The 22,061-nt window shown below is 40.6% G+C and overlaps 1 protein-coding gene across 1 annotated transcript in view; it reads left to right on the top strand.

Annotated features, from left to right (window-relative positions):
- fras1 (Fraser extracellular matrix complex subunit 1) overlaps positions 1-22,061 on the top strand; it is a 311,100-nt gene that overhangs the window by 272,640 nt on the left and 16,399 nt on the right. The window contains 11 exon segments of the mRNA XM_019365971.2: positions 799-918; positions 2,022-2,201; positions 7,414-7,538; positions 8,500-8,640; positions 9,505-9,732; positions 12,440-12,553; positions 15,741-15,891; positions 19,232-19,391; positions 19,488-19,656; positions 20,231-20,477; positions 20,663-21,007. Coding sequence (XP_019221516.1) covers positions 799-918; positions 2,022-2,201; positions 7,414-7,538; positions 8,500-8,640; positions 9,505-9,732; positions 12,440-12,553; positions 15,741-15,891; positions 19,232-19,391; positions 19,488-19,656; positions 20,231-20,477; positions 20,663-21,007 — 1,980 coding nt within the window.

Here is a 22,061-nt window from a genome sequence, read left to right as displayed (position 1 = left end):
ACTATTTTGAGGATACGGAGGTTCACATTTAAGACAGAGAAAGAAAAGGTTTGAGAGAGCATTAAAGGAAGCTATCTATGTCTGCTGTGAATGACCATCACTGAACAAAGGTCACGTGTAACACAGTCCTGAGATCCCGTTCAGAGCAATTTAACCTCGACTGATACCTCAACGCACACGTCCTTAAGTCACAAACATGTCCTGACGTGGCGTCTCGGGACCACCTTAGAGGTTAAATACCCCGTCAGCTGCTACAACAGGTCATTTTAACTTTGACTTTTCACAACAGGACACCAACCAGGAGGTGATGTCACAGTGGCTACAGCTAACTGTGTATACAGTTTAGTATCTTAGTTCTTAGTTATGCTGTTGGAGGTGACAGAATTTTATGGCAGAAGGGTGGGATGAAAAGCAAGAGGTTATTTATTGACTAACTTTCAACTTGCACTGCTCGATGGCAAAGTAACAATTGCTCTGCTTTCACCCAGACATGGGCAAGAATACAAAATGCAGAAAATGTCACAGGTGGTTTGCAGTGTACATTTATCAAAATGTAATTTTAAACCAAATTTCTGCTAAATTCAGTTCACTCATTGTTTGAATTACATTCAAAAACTTAGTGATAAGACAAAATAAAAGCGTAGAAGACGCATTCAAAGCTGTCAGTGCTTTCTAGTTTCGCTCACAGTAATTCAGCTCTAAGGTCATGTGATTCATTGGGGTTTAATTATTTCTACCAGTTACACTCTTGCATGAAGTCAGAAGCTTTGACACGGAGTGCTTGTCTCTGTCTTGCAGGCTTGCTGCACTACAGCCACGAGAAGGGGGAGAAAGGAGGCAGCCTGTCGTTCAAGTTCAACCTGGTCGATCCGGAGGGCAACAAACTGATCGACCAGTCCTTCTTCATCAGTGTGCTTGGTAGGGTTTCCTCCACCCTCTGCAAAGCAGGGACTGAAGTGTTCTTTCATTTGGTGGAGAAGAGAAGGCAATTACTGCAGATTTATCCCTCCGTCTCAGGCGTGGTTACTGATGTGATGCTGCATCCTGCATACGTCCTGAATACGAATTGTGTGCAGTCATGTTATTTATGACCCACTTTTACAGCTTGTTAGCTTTCACATGTTAAATGAGCTCGTTTTGGGTTTTTAATCGACATTGTCAGAAATTTGTAAATTTCATTTTGTGCGCGCTACAGCGATTTTCTTCTTATCATCACTGTAATGCAATTATTTTTGGCAATTTTTAGTCATATATAAATGACACTATTCTTTATGAGATTGTGAGAAAAGGAAAAAAAAGATGCATTTTTTAAATTACACAGACTTATTTTGCAGTTGTGGGTAGTCACTCCGAAAGACCCGTTCTGAGCCATGATAAACCCTGAAAACTCAGCTGTGCACATTTTTATTGTCACCGTTTCCATCTAAAAAGCTTCCTCTCGCTTCCTTCTGGGGATAAAGCCAAACTACTGCACTGGTTCATGAGAAGCTACTGGATATTGAAGGATTGCCTGTCCCTCACGGTTGAGCAGCATCCCGACTCTCTCATATCTTTTGCAGCTCTCTTTTTAGCCTATTATTTTCTCACCTTTTTCACTTTTCTGTTTATTGCACCCTCTCAGATGTGACTACAGGGAAGCTCTCCATCCATATCTCTTCCTGCCGTACTGCCCTCTGATGACTTCTTTGCCCTTCTCTCAATCTTTTCTATCCTTTCTTCACATCTTTCAAACCTATATCACTTTTTCACACCTCCTGATATGAAACTCCACTGTCGGTCTCGTTCTATATAAATCTCAGCTTTTTTCACCTCCTCTGCTATAGTCCATCCTTTCTCCCTTTTACCTGGATAAGAAACTGAGTCTTAATACTTTGAATTCCTTTTGGATGAATTGTTTTCCCAAACGCTGCCAAAAGTCAGGTTTTACTGATAAATCTTTGCTTGAAGGGGGGACTTTAAATTTTTTTTCTTCTCTCTGCTCCTTTTCTTTTTATACTGACCTTATTTATTTTATCTTGCAGAGGACCATCTCCCTCCATCTGTAGTGGTAAACAAAGGCCTGGTGCTTGATGAAAACTCAGTGAAGAAGCTGACCACGCTGCAGCTGTCAGCCAGCGACCAGGACAGCGAGCCGGGCGAGCTCATCTACCGTGTCACCAAACAGACGAGCCTGGGGCACCTCGAGCATGCTGCCAGTCCAGGTAGAGCAGGCCTTTATGTCAGTGTTTTTAGAAGCTAATTCCATACAGTACAGAAAGTCAGGTGTGCATGCTGTTTGTGAGGCAAAGCGCAGGGAAAGGCGAGATTACATATGCACAAGGGGCTGATTAGACAATGAGACACAGGAGGGCGCAAAAGCAAAGGTGACAGCCAAACTAAACCAAACCAAACTTTTTCAACTGCTTGGTGAGTAGTTAGCATCCTGCATGCAAACTGCAGGTGACTGTCGCAATCTGATTGCAACCAAAGCAATCACAATGATGTTTTTGGTGCAGCAGACCCTGATTTCACCTGGCAACCACCACCAACCAATGGCTTTTTCCCCAAAGTTGCCAGGGGTGTGCAGCGCTGTGGTGCATTGATCACCTCTCCGGTTTGAGCTGTCCAAAGACATGCTTGTCAATTGTTGATTCTAAAGTGCCTGTTGGTGTGATGGAAGTAGAAGTATTTAAAAAAGTGACGACAGGGTGTGGCAGCACGAGAGCTGAGCTGAGGAAGCCTTCATGCATCAAATACCAAGAGAGTCAGGGGAACACCGGGGAGGATGACAATAAAACTAAAACAGGGAGCTAAGAACTTAATCACAAAAACTCGACTTCACTACAGTAACAGAAGAAAATGGAACCAAAAACTTTCCAAAACCAAATCTCATCACAAACTCTGTAGATGGAGAATCGTTCCCTTCTGTATATGATAACTGACACCACACACACAGACGGAGCTGTAATGAAGCTTGCTCCAGTTCCTCCATCCATTATTTCTGTTCTATTCCAGCTGCCCTCTACAAAACAGACACACTAACACACTCTGTCTTTCTGCTTCTTGTGACACAAACAAACTTCAAATGACTGCAGCCATAACTACAATTCTCATCTTGTGATGCAATAAAGAGAAAACAAAAAAGGAATAACTGATGTGAATCTAGATGTGGAGGAAACGGAGATGCTGATGCATCCTCCGATCACAGAGAGGTGATTATTAGCTTCCGTGCTGTTGAGGATTTCAGCCCCGGCTGAACGGATTCCCCACACGAGTGTGCTTGCAGCATGTTAACGAGCTGGATGTTAACACTGCTCCCTGATCTTCAAGCATCAGATCACCTCTGAGCCACAGAGCAGCACCGGATAATTACTGCTAGCCATTCAGCCAGTCTGTCACACCATGCTAACACGCACAGCTAGCCCACTGTCCCTATGGGAAGCTTGTCAGCATACGAGGAATGTCAAGGTAACAGCACAAAGAGATGAATGCTCCCTTTCAGCTCCCTCTCTCAAAGCCAGCATTTTCAAGGGGCTTATTAAATGACTGAGGTTACACTCCAGCTGAGTGTTTGCCAAAAGGCACCTGTCCTGCAAAATGCTGAAGACGGTAACCTGCCTCACCTCCTCAGATGATTTTTGCAGCTTTGTTTTAGACACTAGTTTGAGGCGTAGCTCAAGCTTCCTAATAAATGACAGAAGTGGATACAGCTTTTGTGGTTTGATCCTAAAATTTAAAATTCTGATAAAGCTTGTCCTGAAGTTGAGCTGTGTAGCCCTTTTTCTGCCACATTAAAGAAGGAAAGACTTGAGTCGGATCCATCGGCCAGGTTAACTTTAGTCAGGTTGTTGCTCATTAGAGTAGAAATATTCACCTCCCACAGCTGATGGGTGAACTGCTTCCTTCCAAAGACTCATAACTTCGAAACTATGACTATATTAAACGATTGTCCACATCAGTGTTGGTCAAGTTACTTTAAAAAAAGTAATTAGTTACTAATGATTACTTCTCCAAGAAAGTAATCCTGTTACTTTACTGATTTTTTGTTTTTAAAATTAATTAGTTACTTTATTACTTAGTTACTTTGTTTCTTTTAAAAAAATATTATACACAACCTGAATACGTAATAAAGCAATAGACCTTTCAGCCCAATTCTATTTTTTCTGCGTAATCTATCATGGATTTTTTAATGTTTTTGTCACTTTTTACGGAATCAAACTCAAAGTAATGTGAGTACTTCCAAGCTTTAAACTGCGTGGACGTACTCTCTCCCGCACTCCATATTATCCGTTGTTGATCTACATGCGTCTGTTGCTGCTACAGGGGTCGCACGCTCCTACGTCATTGTCATGAGACACTCTCACAAACAAAATCACAAAGGTTTAGTAACACAGTAATGTAGCCTGCTTACAGGAAAGTAATAGTAATCTAATTACCTTTTTTGGTAATCCCGTACTTTAGTCGTTACTTGAAAAAGTAATCGGATTATGTGTTATTGCCTTTCTCTGGTTCACATACAGAAAGTATCATAGAAGGATTTAAGGTATCATGCTACATTTGACCTCTGACCTCTTGTTCATGGTTAGTAAATTAAGAGTCAAAGTGAAAGACAAATTTAAAACTTTGTTACTTACTACTGTTGTTTGGAATAGATAGGAGTATGGGGAATTATATATTTTTATTTAAAGACAGCGTTGTCAAGAGAAAGAGAATGACCTGCCTAGTTAATAGGAAATATACTTTACTATAATACATAATAAGCTCCAGTTATTCATGTACTTTATTATTAAACACTTAAACAATGAACTGAATGTTACACATACAACAAGAAAAATTATGTTAAGTATAGTAAAGTGGGTTTCAGCAGGACAAAATAAAAGCCTTTGCTCTTGTTTTTATTTCAATACAAATTTCTTAAAGAAGAACAAAGAAAAGGAAATAAATAGATACAAAATGTCACACTATTGCCCTTTAATTCTTTCTAAAAACCTGACATCTGTGCAGACCACAACTAGACAGATAAGCAGATCGAATTCAGACTTAAACTAACATCAGTCAGTCTGTAGAAGTCTAAAAAGTCAGTTTCTACCATTAAACATCCAATATACTCAACTTCCCAGAAAGCTTTGACTTCACGTGTGAAAATAGGAATGATTTTTGCTGTGTTATACTGCGGTATCAGCTCAGATATTAACCTGCATAGCATTCTGCCCATGTTTAAACAAAATGTGGCATTTTCTGCTATTTCCTGTCAGGATAAATGGAAATGAAAATGTAATTTGCTTTAATATGATGGAGCTAAAAAAAGCTTGATTTTCATCACTGACTGAGAATATTGGATCTGTCTCCCAGCCTGCCTGTCCTGATTATAATGATGTATAAACCTTCAGCTGAGGAATAGATGCCAAAAGCCAAGAAGACCATAGAATTGAGCTCATTTTGCTGTCAGTAGATGATATGAAGACAGCTGATACTGAGATGTCTTTATTTCTTCGAAGCCTTGTTGGCATGTTGAATGAGTTATTGCCTTCCCCGTGTAATGTTTACAAGTTTTAATTTTTTTTAACTTTGTGAAATTCCCTCCCCTCTGTGGTGAGAAATAACTAAATTATTCAACAAGTTAATACCTTTGCAGCGAGGTCACCTGCGGCACGAGAAATCCATTTTCATGTTATTTAATGTACCTCCGTACAATGACAGTCTGTAATGAAGTGCCTAATTTAAAATGTAACATCACCTATTGGTGAAACGAGCTTAGATTATAGGACTCACATGCTTTCATTTCTAGTCTTTAAAACCTGCCTCTACCCATCTAGTATGAATTCCTTCTGGGATACAAGTATGTATATTATGCACACACACAAACACACATGCAGCTATTACCCATTTTTTGTTTTTATACTTAAGATGAATTGTTGTTGAATGAAAACATTTTTCAAACACATGTAAAATGTGGCCAATTGTGTTTATTGTTCCCCCCCATCTCCCTAAAGAGGGAGGGAGATGATGGAGGAAATCAAAAAGGAGGTGGGGGGGTTGAAAAGAAGGGGGTAAAGGGAAGGTAGAAGGGGGAAAAAGAGAGGGATAAGAGAGGGTAAAAAGAGGGATAGAAATAAGGAAAGAGAGAGGGGAGAGAAAACCCCAGCAATCCCCTCTGAGCAAGCACAAGGTGACAGTGGATAGGAAAAACTCCTTTTAAAATGAAAGAAACCTAAAGGAGAAACCTATGGCAGAACCAAGTTTTTCTTGGAGCTCCTGATTCTGTTTGTCTTGGAGACCCCATAGTTTCTCCTCAATAATACCTCCTTTTTCTTGAAGCTGGTAGGATAATTTTTCGAATTCAGCGCTCTTTCTCTCATTTTCTTGCGCCTGATTTGTATCAGCTACCAGTTAACTGGTAGCTGATACAAATCAGGATTTAAAACCATTTTTTTGTTTGTTTGTTTTTCTGTTTGACTCCTTGTTTTATTTAATATCGCAATTTATGCGATAATATTATGGGTTTGTTAAACTGTTCGATGTGAAAATGTTGGAAAATGAAATATCACAGCTGGAAATCAATGAAAATGGAAATTCAGAAGAAGTTCTGTCCTTTTCCTCATTAATGCACATCATAGATAACTGTGTAATGTGTCTGTTGCACACTTTGTGTGTCAGGAATAACCATAAATGCGTTGTCTTACAAATGGCTGCATCAGGTCTTTGCATCCACAATAAGCGAGGATAACAGAACTCCTGGGAAGCAAAAAAAATTCTGTTCTTGTGTTTCACGCTGAGTGATGCTGGAGTGTTGTAGACGAACCTGATTATGTTTCCCACTGGGTTTTAATCTTCAGAAGCAACACCGAGTAAAGAGAAGCATTATTATTTCAGTTTAACTTTAGTCTCAGTTTAGTTTTATCCCCTTGTAAATTTGATAAGAGCCAAATTGAGGAAACAAACTCAGTGTGTGGTCAGAAAACGCCATGGTGGCTTACAAACACATGTCACAACATAACGGAAACAGATGCAGAAGAATTAATCTCTGAAGTTTCTCACTTTATTGAACTGGCATGTGCCCGAGACCACCAGAGTTGGTGGAATGGACACCAGAAAGGACACAAAGAAAATCAAAGGTAGACAAAAATCAGTCAGGAGGGATCAGGAGAGAGCAACGGTCTGCCAAGCCATTCCCTGTTTCAGAGTTTTGTAGTTTTGCACCTGCTGTCGCTTTAATATTAAACTAACGAGTTTGAAATAGACTCACAGTGGTTTCTGCTTCTTAATTGGACAGACTTAAGTATAACCAACTTTGTGTTATGCTGTGATCATCAAGCATAACCTATTTTTTTAGCAGTGTAAAACCATCTCATACCAAAATATGAAAGATCAAATAACAAACATAATGGACGTTTTTGGGCTTAACGACTACGTTTCTCTCTTTTTTCTCTTTAGGCACCAGGATCAGCACCTTCACGCAGGCTGACCTGGCATCACGCAGCATCCAGTACGTCCACACCAGTGAAGAAGAGAAACATGCTGACCAGTTCTCCTTCACCGTGTCCGACGGGACAAATGAGGTGACTGGCAGAAGATTTTTACGATACCCTGGTAGCTTAACACATTTTAAAATTCATTCATGAAGGAGGTCTTGATGCAGATATCTACTGACTACAACAGAAGCTCTGAGATGTTAGTTGTTCTTCCTAAAGACCAACTGGGTTTTAAAAATAACTTTGTTCCCAGGTTGGCCTAGAAATAAGTCAGCAGTCCTTGTGTGTCCAAAGAGGGACCTTTAAGCTCAAGTGCAGGGAAACAACCTTAAATGGTGCAGAAAACAAGCTGTTAACAGGAATTAAGAAAGAAAACCAGAAAGAGAAATGTTTTCTGATCACTTAAAAGCTTAGCTTAATTAAAAAACCTTAACGATGTCATAAAATTGAAAGATATGAAAGAAATATGAAATCTAACAAACTCCACAGCTTTTATAACAGCAAGAAAGTGGCAGCTTCCTTTCCCGGTTCACCTCATGCATAAATCTGCCTTGCTAATCCAAACTAATGAGGATCACAAGGACTCGAGTAAACATGTGAAAAAGGTCATTTGGCCTTCACGCCTGGCTGACTGCAATGTGTGGAAGCTTTGTGGCCACTGTGGTAGTTGGTGAAGTTGTGTAGCCCTTTGGTACTTTTGCTAACTCTGAGAAGCCTGTTCTGTTTCCTGCTGGAGAGCTACTGCATATTTATAATCAAGTGTTTTGCTTTAATGATACCAAAGCAGAATATTGTTCTGTCCCTGCGAGGAGATGGGATTACTTGAGGGCATACCAATACACAGTTTCTGTATTAATGCAGTTTGTGGTATTTGGGTTATGCCATCTGGGGTTAAACTTTGTCATCATAATGAGACTTTTCTATTTGCTGAATTGTTGAGAAAGTTCTCAGTGGAAAGTAGGAAGTTGATGGCAGGATGTATTTTTGGTTACACGTGTGTATTGCTCATAGACTGTTTCATCATCTTATTATTTTTCTTTGTCTTCAGGTTGCCCAGACTTTCTACATCACCATCAAGCCTGTGGACGACTCCCTGCCTCTTCTTCAGGTCCCTGGCATGAGGGTGCAGGAGGGTGTGAGAAAGACCATCACTGAGTTTGAGCTGAAAGCCACCGATGCGGACACAGAGGTAACACACTGGCTACATACGTTTTCTGCAAATCTTTCACAGCTTTAATTACAGTGTATGCGTGACATCATGACAAGAATCAGGTGTCACCTTCTGTAGAGGGAACTGTGACAGAGATGCTTTGAGCACTTCAGAAGGTCTTAAAGGAAAACAAAACAAAAAACTTTTCAAATGTGTAACTGAGGTCAAAATAAAGCATTCAAGGACTGATTTCTGCAGCATGCACACTCATACTTCTGCTTTACTTAAGGCTAAACTAAGGCAAATGTTGCTTTCCATCCTCTGCTGCATATATTGTAGACTTAATAATATGTATAAAGTTTATATGAAGTAATTTCAATGCCTTTTTCCTTCTTTAAGCATCTGATTTGCTTTATGAGCTGCACAATATAAACAGATAATATCTTTGAAGCTTGGTATGATTCGCAAACTAATTGGCATCATGTTTGGAATGAACCCAAAGCAATACATTTACCAGTTTAGAAAAGAGCAGGAAATCTGAATATTTATTTTGAGATCATTACCTAAGCTGACTAAACTAAGATGCCGGTTTAAGGGATAATCCAACATAAATCCCATAAATCTGTAATTGTCAGTAAAAACTTGAAGATTTATTTTCTACTGCTTTATTGTAGAATTTTAGAGAATAACACCCGAAAGTGATGTAAAGGTTCGCCACTATAGATGTTTTGAAGCTGATTCCTGAATTTGAGTTCTCACTATTTTGCATGCTTGGCTGTTTGTTGTGCAGAACAAACACTGCTCCTTTATGTAGCTTCATCCTAGGGAGACATTGCAGGTGATATCACTGAGCCGTCCTTCCTTTCCCTGCATTTTCCCTCCTATAACACGACCTTCCTCCAGGCGGAGTCTATCGTCTTCAGCGTCGTCCAGGCTCCTCGACACGGCACCATCGAGCGCACCATCAACGGCCAACACTACCGACAGACCAGCAGCTTCACCATGGACGACATCTACCAGAACCGCATCAGCTACAACCACGACGGCTCCAACTCGCTCAAAGACCGCTTCACCTTTACCGTGACCGACAGCACCAACTTGCTCTTCATGGTGGAGGATGACGGCAAAGAGGTGTGTGTGTGTGTGTGTGTGTGTGTGTGTGTGTGTGTGTGTAAAATGGCACCTTCTGGACAGTTTTATTACAGTGGGATGATTGAAATGGCAGAGTGAGGGCACGTCTGCGAGAGTGTGCGTGCTCTGACCTTTCGTGAATTTGTGGGTGTATTCATATGCTTCTGTCTTTGTGAGGACAGAAGCTGGGCGCGTTTGCAAAGGGCGGGCACCTCCGGAAACAGAGAGTGAAAATATTTTTGCAAAGAACATGTTTGGAAGGACAGGATATTTCTGTAGCATGGAAAGAGCAGCTTTATGTTTGCAGCTCATTTCATTTGAATAATATTTAGAGTCCTACAGGGCGGAGACACACAAAGTTTGGTGTTATTAAATGTGCGGTATTTAATTATCTGCTACCCTGAAAACTCACATAGATTCAGTGAAGGGCCACACAATGGACAGTTTACTTAAAACATGAAAAACTGCTGTGCTGCGAGACTTTGGCCCGTATGGATGTGCCACAATCTGCCGCCCGAATGGGTTGCAGGTACAGCGTAATGCTACCAGCAGTGACACTGGCAAAAAGCAGAACTAAAAACTGTTACTGTCATTTGCACTGAAGCAGGTGAAATGGATAAACAGTGGTTTATGTTTCCTAAATGGAAACAGTAACAATTCTGAAGTAAAACATCACTTTCAGAGCCAGCCTCTAGTGGACATCAGAGGAACTACATTTTAACACTTCTCTATTCTTCAGCTGAGGAGTTGCCACTTGGGCAAACAAAAGTGCAGCACACTATGTTGTCTCTAGAAATGTATTAACCCGGTGCCACTATCGAGGATTGTACGATGGTCCGTGAGGAGGGGATTATTCCACGCATGTTTGCCTTGGTTGCACTTTGACATCCTTGCGAGTGGTTTGTTTTCACAGCTAGACCAGAAACCATCACACAATGGTCCCTACAACTACAGAAGGGCGAATGTGTGTGCAATGGTAATGTCAGCTTTATGGTTATGAGCAAGCCTCAGGGTGAATTGACTCCTCTGCTTGTCAGTTTTCCCCCCTCAGCTCCACCACCTGTCATTACTAATAGCCCATGTGATTAAACTGAATGACAACATGTAGGTATTGACAGCCCCGATCGCAAACACACACTTCCCAGCCTTGGGTTTATTATCTTTCCATCACCTGGGGACATTTGGCTCGACAGCCACACGTGCTCTGCAGCTCAGTAGATGCTTCGTGGCATTATCTCTGCCGTCGTTGTGGTTTCATTCCCACTGGAGCTGCTGTGTTATTAAATAATGTATGAGTTGCTGTAAACTGTGTGGACAAGCTCAGCCTTCAAGTGGCACGTGTCAAAGTTGGCCTTATTAGCCTCTCTTGTGGTGATTAGTTGCTCCCTCATGCACCTCAGACAGAAGGCGGTAACTGTGAATACTGGAGTAACTTATCTGATTTAGCCTGCCATTGCTGTTGGAAGCGGCTGAATCAATAAAGTAAAACCCAGCAGAACGTTTAAATAGTTCCTAAGAACATTTTGATTGTTGTTTTAAGATTCATTGTGAACACAAAGCTTTCAAAACTTTGGTCAATGAGAATGACTTCAAGTGGAACCTACAGTGAAGTCTGTGCATGTCTCTAGTACGGCTTTTTGCAGCCGGACATTGCAAAAAGAGGAATTTACTCCAAAGTCTGAAGGCGTATTTTAATAGCTGGGTGTCTAAGTTTAGGTTTTTGTGCTTTCTTTGAGCTTTAAACACTTATTTAATATGTTTAAGTTTGTGTTTCTGAGCTCTGGTTTCTGTTAGCCTCCCCAGCGTCTCCCTGTCTGTGCTCCGTCTCGTTCATGTGCTTCTGTCTTCTGTGCTTCACTGTCTGTGATCATGCTCGAGCTCATCTCCAGAGTCAATTATCTTCTGTTTGTTTCCTGCTTCATTTTAAAGGTCAAGGATACCTTTGAGTGGTCACTTTTTCTTAGAAGGGTTTTCAACTGAGTGAAGGGAAGTAAGTGCGTGGCAACCACAATAAGAGCTGGTCGAATTGTCTAAATACTGAGAAAAGGTGATTCAACTCATCTTCATTATCTCCTTTGGCAGGAGAAGATCCCATAATTCACAGTGATGCACCATCCGACCATCATTAAAAGCAATCAATACACAAAACTGACAAAGTGCGCTGATCATATAATTATGTTAATTATGTGTGTTTTTTCCATTTCCATAATCTGCTGATATATTTAGAATTTTCAGCCAGAGCCTGTTAAACTCACAGCTGCACTCTGAATATCACACTGCTGTAATAAAATCTGCTTCATGTCGAGTTGTGTGAAGAACGTAGATTACTGTAAGCGCTCTAATTCCAGATTATGAGGGTATTATGGTAATTAATCAAAGTGCATTTGAGGTTTGCTATAGTTCAGTTTGTATTTGCCATGTCTGTTGTATTGCCAGACATGAGTATTATCATTAATTAAGTTTTACTTTGGATCAGCTGGGATGAGCGATAGATGCAGGGGATTTTGTTTTAGTTGAGTTGAAATCCTGAACGAGGAGGAGCTCAGAAGTTACACTGGATCAGTCGCCAGCAGGAAAACACAAGAAAATTAGAAACGCTGTAGCTTTTAACACTGTAGCTTTTACTACTTGTTAAAATTCACTTAAACCATGTCTGCTGTCTTTGAAAATATCTTTTAATTTCTTTCATTTTTGGGGGGGTTTCCAGATAGTGACAGCCGCTCCCCAGAAGTTCAAGATAGATATCCTGCCAGTTGATGATGGAACGCCGTTAATTTTCACCAACCTGGGACTGCAGTGGCTGGAGTACATGGATAACAAGGTACAAGGCTTTCTTTTTGCAGGGACACATTTTTATTTTTCCATCATGAGTAAAAAGAATATGAGATTTGATTAAAAGAGAACAGATCCATAAAAATCAAAAGCTTTATGTAATTCAAAGTTTGAAGTCAAGGTCAAGCTCATCTTCTCAGCCATGTTCAACTGTCTAACGTCATCTCTTAGAGAGAAGAGATGATTGAACAAAAATGCCACAAACCTGGGCTGTTACATCATCAGTAAGACTGATGTTTACATCCTCAGCATCAGTTGCAGACTGGTCTGCTTTGTGGATGGAGATGATGAAGTAAATGACCTCCCTCAGACAATAAACACACACAGTTTCAGGCAGTCTCACATTCTATTACACACACACACCAGAGGAGAGATAACCATATGCATGACAGGCAAAGCAGGAATTGAGACTATGTGTTCATATGATCCCGGGACATAAAGTTTGAAAAATTAAGTTTAAGGATGTTAAAGATCTCTTTCATGTTTTGACACACTGGAGGAAATCCAGTGCACGTGTCAGAGGTGAGAGTAGAAGAAGACATCGTTTCCAGGGAGTAATGTGGGAGAAACAGCAGCCCAGAGGTGTGCAAGAACAAAAGGTCTTTAAATCATTAAACTTTTTACCCCTCAGCTGTAAAAAGCCAATACGGCACGCGAGCAGTTGGTATGGATGCCCAGGTTTGTGAATACGATAACCTGAAAATGAAGCAATTTTGGGTTTTTCTAATTGATACCATAGATACCTCTAGTCTCGCAAAAGTTTGAATCTCAGTGACCTCGATCTCAAGGTCAAGGTCTGAGTCCAAGTCTTGTGACTCAAGACTGAGGTAAAGCAGGATTTTGACATTTATTCCATAGGTACAGCTTCTAAGAGGCTGATATTTTTATATTTTGATGGAGCTGCTCTCAAAGCTTTGTGATCACACCTCAGTTCCTATAATTCAGTCCTGGTCCTGCATCACAGTGTGTGGTGTGGAATAACACTGTGTCAGAAATTTAGCTTGACTATCTGAGCGTGGCTGCTGCTGCTACTAACCAGCAAACCAAAATGCAGCATGTAGCGATGCACTCATTAAGGGGACACTGACCCCTCTGTGAAAAACCGGCACACACCCAAACAAATTTGGACAGCAGAAGCCGGTGATGTGTGCTCTAGCTTCTGACTGAAGCGAGGACAACACTGGATGGACAGAAATAGCCAAAGATTTAGATTTCAGGTAGGAGGCATTTGTTATTGTACACACTACATGCATAAAACCTGGTGTCCTTCCCATATTTATTAAATCCAGGTCTCACAGTGTGGTGATAAATAAATTCTGCAGAAATCCAAGTGAGTAGGCATTTAGGAAACGAATATAATTAAACTATTTGTGATGTTTAATAGCCGTAAAGTGAGAACAGCAGACACTGAAGAGAACTTTTTCTAATTTATTACCTTTAATTGGACACCAGCAGAGGACTGAAACATCAGGATAATTCAGATGTGTTTAAATGAGCTGCGTGTTTGCTCAGCAGAACTCTCTCTGAGCAAATTATGTTTTAAAAAGTGCCAGCACACCCTGCTCTGCCTGAATATTCTCCAGCAGAGTAAATGTGTCTGTGTGAAGTGTGAAGGAGAAGCTCCATCACTGTTTGTTCTGAAATTAGCCACTCCACCTCCACCTGCTGGCTTGCACACCTCATCACAATGCAGCACACAGGTTTGTTTTGTTGGCACTGTAAATATGTCACATCGTTCATTTATTCTCAGCCTGTGCTGTGTTTGCACTGCAGGTAATTAAGTCCTGGGTATTTTATCACTGAGCCAAATTATCATACTGTTACACAACTGTATCTTCTCCTGAGTGCTGGAGGGGAAAGCAAAACCTGACCATTACCAATTGATCATATAGGCAGGAGACCTTTGGTCAAAGAAAATTATTATTCCATCTGAACTCATTAATATTTGGAGGTGCAGCTGTGTTCTGGGATATCCTACACTTCCATGTGCAAACATGCCTGAGGTTGAGGAGGAGCAAGAAGGTGGTCCCATGATAGTGCAGTTTTTGTTATGGCCTGCAGGGGGAGACAATTTCAAAACTCTCACTGAGTTTTATTTAATACAACACGATGTTTCGTTTACTAACTGTGGTCCTCTTTAGTTATTTAGGTAAAGCAGGGCATGCATTACAGCATCGTTACCCTGCCTCTAACTTTTTGCTAGAACAAATCTACCTACGGTTAAAAATAAAATAACCTGAACCTGAAAATGTTCAAATCAAGGATTCCCAGAACTGTAGTTCCCAACCCAGCGTCCACATAGAAGTTACTGGCAAATCGAAAAAGAAGGTTGGTTGCAAAGTGGTTTGCAGAAGAAACGGCTTAAAAAACAGCTGATATGAACTTTGTTTGTTGGATACATTGAAACTTATTTGTAATAATCATAAATGAAACATCTTTAAAATATACGAGACACACCAAAAAACATTTTAAGCCATCGCATCACCTTCTGTGGTGATTTTATCTGTTTTTAGAAACAAATGGTTCTCAACACTGGTGGATTTATTTTTTTTACACGTTCCAGATGTGCAAGCTGGTGGTTTTAAACTTTGGAAAACTTGTAAAGACAACGTAGAGATCAGTCTAAAGTCCTTCATCCAACTAAGAGTCAAATAACAACTGTGTGGATGCTAATCTGTACTAAAGTGGGGAGATCAGTGTGTACAATAGCGTTTCCCACTAATTTATCCAAACTCACTGGAACAATTAGCGAGTTTATAACTCACATAAACCAGATGCTGTCCATTAACAGAATAGAAAAGTCAACTACTTTGCCTTTCAGAGGAGGGGCTCTTTAAACTTTTGTTGGCTGAATGTCAATGTCGAGATCAGATACAGAAGCAAACACGTTTTTTAGTTTGCGTTGTGATGTTGGATATGCTGATTTCTGTTTTTTGAGCCAGTAGTGAGGCGACGCTTCTTAACAGCTGTATTTTTGCTATGATAGCTACATCAGGGAAGCTGAAATTGAAAAGAAAAGCTTCCTGCTCAGCTGAATCATAGTGTGACATTGTGAATGAAATGCCCAGTAATGAATTCTTGCACTGTGAGAGCTCCGCTTTGAAGCACAGATGATTTCTGTACGGTGAAAACTGAAAAACAGGAAATTTGAGTCATTTCTGTCTGATGTCTGTCAGGCCACCAATCTGATCACCAAGAAGGAGCTGCTGACCATGGACCCAGACACAGATGATGGACAGCTGGTTTATGAAATCACCACAGAGCCAAAGCACGGCTTCCTGGAGAGCAAGCTGAAACCTGGGAACCCCATTACCGCATTCACACAAGGTACAGAAGCTCTCTCTGTGGCCTTTATATTTGCAGCAGCAACATTTTAACTTATTAGATAACCCATCCCTCTTAACTTCTCCTCCTCAGACAGCTTCAATCGTTGTCCAAAAAAAGAGTCAGTTCATCAAATTTATCCAGAGAGTCTGTATTTATAATGCTGACCCTTCGTCTTTGTAACTTTTGCAACAAATCCTGATTGGTCCAGAAGCTGATATCCACACGATTGTGCTTATCCACTAAAGTGTCCTCAAAGATCATCTTATTTTGACCATTTTGAGCATTGTGGAGCACCAATTCAAGGCAAATGTGATAGCTAAGTCAGTCAGAGATCAGCAAATTAAAAAGTCATAGCTGAAACTTTTGTCTTTGACTGCATGAAGCTGCATTTCTATCAGCATAGGTACAAAATTAAAACACGTGCAGGAAGCAGAAGAATTTTTCTTTTAACTGTAAATCTTTTTTTTTACTCCTAGAAATATTAATATAAATTATTTATGGGATTCTCAACATTCCCCACCACACACAAATGCTCAGCAGGTCCTCTGGTGTCCTGTACTCAGGACAATTAATAACCATCATCATGATTTTGGGACGTTTCCTTTAAAAAGTTTGAAAATGATTTGATCGTGAGCTACTTTGTTGCTGCTAAGTGTAAGGAGATGTTGGCCAACCTTCTGGGTTTCCCTCAGATTCAGTAACGTAGTTGAGATAACTTTGGATCGTAGGGAGGATGTCTCAGGGCAAGAATGGGACACTGGACAAACACAGACTCTAACAGAAAAGTGAACTGTGTCCATATTTGTGTCACTGTTCCCTGGTGTCAGATTTTTTTACTGTTTTCCTTTGAATTAAGATGTTTGTTAACATTAAATTAAGACCATGAGCACAGTTTATCGTGGAAGCAGTGGTCTGATTGCTGATCTACCAATAATTTTAATTTAACTGCATTTTATATCAAAGAAAATTTCCATCAGCTCAACACAGGTTGAGCAAAAGAGTGGGTGAAGTTTTGCCTTTCCCCTCCTCCTGTGAGCTTTGATGTTTTTTGCTTTTCCTGCTTCAAATATTCATAAAAAATTAGGATAATTTTCCTTTTTTGTGTCATAGTGAATACTAATAAACCATATACTACATGTGCATTTTAAAAACTCACATCAATGGGCTGATGGTGTATGATATTAAAAGGAAATGAAGGCTACTTTTTGATAAGGTATGCAGGAAATGGTTATCTTATCAGGTTAGTGTGGGATCACCACATAGTTGGGATATACTGTGTACAGCTGCAGTTAGTGCCAATTTATGTTTCCAAATCAAACCCGTATGACTCTTTAAAATGAAGCCATGGCTTTCTGACTCCCTTCAAGTTCAATCTTTTTTCTCTTCTGTGATAGTTTCATTTGAAGGACCTTTTAATGCCTGAGGATTAGCTATGCCTCAGAGCTGTTGGGACTCACAAATTGGAAACCCGTTGCTCCTGGGCTTTCCTTCTAAACTCCCTCAGCGGATGACATAAACCACAAAGACTTCTCTATCAGTGTATAAAGAGCCACCTGTTTCCTTCACTGTACCCAGTTCAGTGTTGCATCGGTGCCCTCTTCTGTTCATCCTGCATCCTTCGTGCCGCTGCAGATAAAACTCTGTGCCTGTTGGAAGGTAGAGGAGGGGAAAACAAAAGACTCCTTTACATTTTGCCTTCATCATGAGAAGGTGGGACAAAAGCTTGACCCCACATTGTTCGCTCTGATCATTTATCCGCTGAATGACACCACGTGTCTGCTGTATTTTCTGTTGCGTGCGTTTACTCAGCTAATTTGCAGTTTAAATCAGCAGTGCTCTCATTATGAGCCTGCTTATGTTCACCTCAAGGCTGCAGACGAGGATCAGTGTCAGCCTGCTGTTGTAAAATGTTGATCCTCCAGGCTGCAGAGAGCAAGTGTAAACAGCCACTTTGATGTGTCGCATGCTCAATTTGAAGCTTGTAAACATCATTTTCTTAATGATAATAAATTTCCAATAACTGAAATAACCCTTAGCCTGAGCGCGAGCGACGGAGGCAATATGAATAAATAAAACAGATGAGATTTCTAGTACAAACTGTCAACATCATCCCGACTGTGAGCATTTGCTCCCATATTCTGCCAAATGCTTGTACTCAATCTAAAAATATGTTTGAGATATTACTATTCTGGATATTAATGCATAATTTAGTACTGTCTTCATCTCTGTGGTGTTTATGCTGAGCTTCCTGAAGGTCATTTGGCCAATTTTGAAGCAGTGGGGCTCCCATCTAAGTGTTTCCTTTTCTACAACCTTCTGTGGAAGGTGTAAATGAGCAGAAACCCAGGGCCAATAATAACTTTCACATTCATTTCCAAGCTATTTTATTTCTCCAAGTACTGTGAATTGGCCCAAGGCTGCAAATTATGGAAGTGATATTTTCCAAGAAATGCCTTCTTTGCAAAAGATTTTTACTATTAAGATTCAATCAGTCTTTTTTGGGTGTCCCCCCCCTCACAGTAAAATTGTGTGCAAGCATAAAAATCAGCACTAATTGTCTTTAAAGACCATTGTGTGAATTTGACTCTCCTGCTGATTTAAAAACCTGCTGCAGTGCTTTGTGACATTTTTGGCATATTTAAAACATTATATTGAACACGTGTGGTCATTTTTGACTGACTCCCATCAGACCTGATCTGAGTCAGTTCACTTCTTAGTAATGCTATTTTATTAAAATTGGGTCTGAATGGCTAAAATAAGGTTCTAAGACATCCAGCTGGTTCTCACTTGGATATTTTCCCTTTGGAGATTATCAGTGCACACCTAACTGAAAGGAAATTATGAGCAAGACCCAGAAACCACTGGAGAGCTTATACTTTATGTCTCATCTGGCCTGAGATCTCCTTGGGATCCTCTGGAGGATCAGAAAAGCATCGCTGGGTAGAAGAAAACATGGTGGTAACAAAGTAATAAATCAAGCCAAACGGCTACTGAAACAAGAAGTGACTGAAACATGAAAAACAATTGCTAGACATGAATGAACTGATGAAGAAGCACTAATAGAAGCAATAACACTAAAAACCTCAAACAGAAAAATAAATTTAGATAACCCTGTTAGTTAAAACTGTATTCGTGTGTCTGACCTGAAATGAAACAGTGCCGTGCCTTATTCATTACAAGACAGTCCATTTTGGACTATCTTGTAATCCAATGAAACCAGAAGTCAGAGCGAGATTTCAAATGTAAAAATTCTCTGCTCCAGTCATCTTTGTCTTGTGCTAGTGTGCAATGCACAATGCTAGTGTTTGATTGTTACTAATGTGGCCTTATTTCTTTGTAGCCGATATCAATCTGGGTCTGATCCGGTACGTGCTTCATCAGGAGAACGTCCAGGAAACCATGGACAACTTCAAGTTCCTGGTCAAAGACAGCAAGCCAAATGTGGTCAGTGACAATGTCTTCCACATCCAGTGGTCCCTCATCAGCTTTGAGCACAAAAGGTCTGCACCATTTCCCCCCAAAAATACATATTTTATGATGATTACCCATTGGACACCCACCCTTTTACCTTCCTACTTCTTCTAATGGCACCACAGCTACAATGTGAGTGAGAAGGCCGGCACAGTGGCGGTGACCGTGAAGCGAACCGGTAATCTCAACCAGTACGCCATCGTGCTCTGCCGCACTGAACAGGGCAGCGCCACCTCCACGAGCAGCGTCGGATCCCGACCCGGACAGCAGGACTATGTGGAATACGCTGGGCAGGTAGAAACTCGATATTCCACATTTAAAAAATGAACATTTCTCTTTTTGCTGATTTTATTTCTCTCCTGTGAGTTTGTGTTCTTCATTTAGTTTGGAAACCAGTAATTTTCTGCAAATTATTTGCTAAATGCTGCTAAAATCCTATTTGTCTTTGTGACAACAAAATAACAACAAAATAATCCAAGATTAGGTCTTATTTTGCTCTTCATGAACTTGTGGACCACAGGATCAAGCATAAAAACAGATCCACAGCATCAAGCAGTTTTTGACCATAACATCTTGGGAGTGACGTGAACCTGGAATCTTTTTGCATTTTCATCAGTTTTAAGTGGAGTGCAACAGGAACGTAATGCTTGTACTACAAACATCCTTATTCAAAGGAAGAAAATCAGTGGTCCTAATATTGAACCCTGAGGTACTCCTTTGTGTACACGGAGGTTTGAGGAGGAAAAAGATTCAGTAAATTTGGGACACTTTGCTTTACTTGACATTCAGTTATGCGTATCATCTATAACTAGCCTATGTTAAGTTAAAGTTTTGTAATCACTTCTGCCTCCTTCTCATTGTTTTCCAGGTGCAGTTTGATGAGCGTGAGGACACAAAGGTGTGCACTATAGTCATTAACGACGACAAGGTGTTTGAGGGGATCGAGAGCTTCCATGTGGAGCTCAGCATGCCCGTGTATGCGCTGCTGGGTGGAAACACGCGCGCTGTCGTCAACATCAACGACACAGAAGACGAACCCACTTTGCAGTTTGACAAGAAGATTTACCACGTCAATGAAAGCTCAGGCTTAATCCAGGCTCCCATTGAAAGGAAAGGTACACACTGCAGAGGGGTTTCTAACATTTCATGTTTCATGAACATTTCATAAGAATTTTCTCATAATTTCTCGGCCATTAAAACCTGTTTAGTGGTAAAGATTTATCAAATAACCTCTTTTAATTTTCACTTTAATTCATGCACACACTGTATGACCTTGTTGTCTCACTTCATTTCTGCTCAGGTGATACCTCCAGCACAGTCTCTGCTCTCTGCTACACCGTAGCCAAGTTAGCGCAGGGCAGCAGCCTCCACGCTCTGGAGTCCGGCTCTGACTACAAGAGCCGCGGCATGACCACCGACAACCGAGTGATCTTCGGTCCTGGAGTCAGCATGTCCACCTGTGATGTTAAGCTCATCGATGACAGCGAGTACGAACTGTCCGAGGAGTTCGAGCTGGTGCTCTCAGACGCCTCCGATAATGCACGCATGGGCGACGTGTCGGTGGCCAAGGTCATTATCGACGGACCCAACGATGCATCGACTGTTTCTCTTGGAAACGCCACGTTTACCTTCAGTGAAGATGCTGGTATGAGCCTTTTTCATGCATCCACCCACGTAATGTCTTTATGTATTCATATTTCTTATTGCGTAATTAAATTAAATTAAAGTTAAAAAAAAGTATTTCAAACGGCTAATAGCTTCATATTAAAAACTAGAGCACTGGTAGCTAGCATTTCACAATAATCATTGATAGTTAATGATGGATTGGTAGTTAATTAAGTTACACATATTTATTATTAGCGTTCTAACTAGTAGTAATCATCTTTCCTAACTGGTTAAGAATAGTTTGTTAACCAAGTACGAACATCTAAATCTTTATTGTAAAATTGCAAATATTAGAAAACTTTTCTAAATGGTTATTATTGACTGTATAAATTATCTATAAACATTAATGTTAGTATGATACATATTACGAGAGTGTAAGAGTTGGCACTTGGGTTGACATAAAACCTGTGAGCCTACTCACAGCGTAGTTTCACTTTCATCACAAATAATAACAAATAAAAAACCCAACTAGGTTTCACAACCTATGGGTTCACCCGAAACCTTGGGTGATTGTGAGCCACACCCGTTTTCACACCTTGGCTCGTGGGATTAGATAGAGGATCAGTAGGGGGTCCATGACCCTCTTGGGGACACTCTCATAGGCCTTAAAATCTGGGACTCTCCACCAATTGCTCTTAGAACTGCAGAAGCTTCTCGAATGAAATGTCTTCAAGGAAACTTAAAGAAGTCCAGACGCTTTTCTTTCCAAGCCCCTTAGACTACAATGACCTGGATGACTGATGGATGGATGACCTTCACAGACAAACCTATATCACGTGTGAATGTTGGAAATGATCACTGCTCCACTCTCCAGCAACACTGAGAGGTTATGCAGCCAAAATAGAAGCTAGTGCCCGAGTTGGAAATAAAGCAAATAAATATAAAGTACAGGTGTAGCTAGTTAAAAACAGCAGAAAGCCAAAGTACCTTTAAAACAACAGAGTCAAGGTACAGTCTAAATAATACAGACTGACAGAGTGGCATGGCAGCAGACGGCTCATGCAGAATCAAAGCAGCTCTGAATAATAAGCTCT

Source organism: Oreochromis niloticus, linkage group LG12, assembly GCF_001858045.2.
Source record: "Oreochromis niloticus isolate F11D_XX linkage group LG12, O_niloticus_UMD_NMBU, whole genome shotgun sequence".
NCBI classification, from domain to species: domain Eukaryota; kingdom Metazoa; phylum Chordata; class Actinopteri; order Cichliformes; family Cichlidae; genus Oreochromis; species Oreochromis niloticus.
This window is presented reverse-complemented; position numbering and strand designations above follow the sequence as displayed.